This window comes from Halyomorpha halys, unplaced genomic scaffold (genome assembly GCF_000696795.3).
Source record: "Halyomorpha halys isolate HHAL.00 unplaced genomic scaffold, Hhal_1.1 Scaffold238.1, whole genome shotgun sequence".
In the NCBI taxonomy this organism is placed as follows: Eukaryota; Metazoa; Arthropoda; class Insecta; order Hemiptera; family Pentatomidae; genus Halyomorpha; species Halyomorpha halys.
Genome location: NW_027107468.1, coordinates 696340 through 698887, shown reverse-complemented (window position 1 = coordinate 698887; position 2548 = coordinate 696340). Strand labels below are relative to the sequence as shown.

Here is a 2548-nt window from a genome sequence, read left to right as displayed (position 1 = left end):
CCTTGGAGTTAGTAGCACAGTGCTTTACCAACCCGCTCACCATACAATGTTATATATTTATGATTTTCATAATAATGAATATTTATTCTAGCTTATTTAATAGTAAAATTACTATATTACTGTTATCCTACAAATGGTGATGGAGGATATCTATAGAACAGTGTTTCCCAAGTAGTGCTACGTGATGAGTTTGATGGGTTTACACCATGTAGCAGTCTTTATGCATGGTGAAACAAGAAGTTTACATTTAACCGATTACAAACATGGAAAATAATATAAACAAGTTCATTATTTGTTAGTTTGTGGTTTGTAGGATATGTACATTTTTAATTACAAAACAGAAAATATTTAGATAAAAATAGAAAAGCATTTAGCATGGTTTTCTAAATTTTTTGAAAGTTTTCGTTCAGAAGGCTAAATTAATAATCTAGCTTAAATGAAAATTTAATTGTCCGCGTCCGTTGCCAAAATGTAAATTTCTATATTTTTCTTCTAAAAAGGAGTAATCAGGGTCAGATGTCGAAAGTTTGGGAAACGCTGCTTTATTATGATGCATTAATTATTATTATTATTTTAAAGGCTATACAGCTTAAGTGGTAACTAAAATTTTTTTTTTTTATTTTCAGGGTTTTAAGGAGACTTACGGAATCTTCTTGAGGGCCGCGTGTACCCCAAGTTTGCTTAGTCCCAAGACAGCATATGCGGTATATAAATTTATATTTTAACTAGATTAAAATTTTAATCATATTAATTATATTATAATAGTTTCGGGTTATTAGCTTATAAATATAGGTCAACGAGTCTCCTTTTTTTTCTACTATTGGTCCGACTTTCCTTAGCATTTTGCCTTCTATGACCAATACAATAATTCCTAGATGCCTTTTCACTAACATTGGTCTGATAATTATTATATATTTTTTCTTAGTTTATAGTCTTTGACAATTCAACGATCGTTCAAAACACTGTGAGCAATGCGAGAGATTTATATATTTCACATTATTTTAAAAATTAATAAATCATAACCAAATGAGTTTCCATGAGAAACATTTAAAACATGAGTATTGGGTGACACTTAATTTTTTTTTTTTAATTCTAAGATTTATTATCCGTATTATTCGTAATAAAGTTCACTTTTCTTTATAATTTTATTTCTTATTTTTCTTCGGAATATATGATATAATAATATATGAAAAGTTAAGGACTCTAAGCAAGTTTTACCAAAATCATCAGAAAAAAATCACAAGCATTGACCACAAGAAGCCCGATTTCATATTCAGGAATCAGGGGCAAAAATACTGCAGAGAAAAAAAAAAAAAAAAAACTAAATCGGCCTGATAAAAGATAATCGTATCACAGACAGACTAATGATCTTTTTTTTTTTTTTTTGAGCAGACTCTTAAGCACTCTTAAGACTCTTAGCAGACTCTTTACTCAGGTACTAAGGAATGAGGAAGCTATCACAGAACAGGAAAACGACAGCTTTGTAACAAAATATTCCAAATATTTTTTATTTTATTAGTTTCAGATTGTAAATTATGCAAAGTTAAAGCAATTTGAAGAATTTATACCACGAAAAGTTTATCATGCGCCACGGCTCCAAAGCGCACTTTTAAGAAGGTTACAACACTGCCTGGATGTACAAAATAAAAAATATTTGCACAAAATTAATTACTCCTCTTAAAGTCGCTTTGTTTATTGAAAAAAATTAATTGTATATATATGTGTATTATATAAAAAAAAATACCTACAAAAAGTTTTGTTTACTAGTAAAATATAAGTTAAAAATTATAAAAAAATTAATTACTACTGCAAAATTCACATTGTTTATTGATAAAAAAAATCATATAAAGAAGTTTACAAATTATTTAAAAAAAAAATTGTTTGTTTTCTCATTAAATATGAGATAAAAACGTATGCTCTTTACATGAGTCATTTTTTTTTTTTTACTATTTTTGTTACCTTCTTTCTTATTTCTTTATTTCATTTCTCAAAATAGCTTTAATTGAGAATTATTGTTCTAGTTATTTCGTATATATTTTTTTCTACGTAATTTCCAATTACGCGTATACATTTAATATGTCAAGGTAATTATTTATGGTTAAAGGACAAGCCGTTGTTTGAATACAAGTCTATCAAAAAAGTATAGTTAACGAAAAGATTTCTTTAAAATTTTGGCTAAATCGGAGAAGCCATAACATAGGTGTACCGAGGAAAACAGGCTCAGGCATGTTTTTGTTTTTGTTTTTTTTCCTATCCCTCTAAAACAGAATAAAAAGTGAAAGAAATAAAAAGTGAATATCTTAATAGGTGCATTACTGTGAAAAAGAAAAGTAATTCGTGTTGGGTCTTACCTTTTACTACATTTGGCATTTTAAGCTTACCTGTTATGTTTAATGTTATATATGAGCTATCCATTCTAAAAAGGAGCTATTTTAAGTCAGGCATGTATCTGCTAAAGTGGTTGTCAGAATCTAACAGTGTAGATACGGGATTAGCTAGATATCAACTTGCACACTCCCTGAAAATTTCATCACAAACAGACTAGCCA

General features: G+C 28.2%; 1 protein-coding gene across 2 annotated transcripts in view; it reads left to right on the top strand.

Moving 5' to 3' along the window:
• LOC106679996 (very long chain fatty acid elongase AAEL008004) overlaps positions 1 to 2548 on the top strand; it is a gene marked incomplete in the record, with an annotated part of 42418 nt that overhangs the window by 16966 nt on the left and 22904 nt on the right. For both annotated transcript variants that reach the window (XM_067045778.1, XM_067045779.1), the window contains 1 exon segment: positions 627 to 704. In XM_067045778.1, coding sequence (XP_066901879.1) covers positions 627 to 704 — 78 coding nt within the window.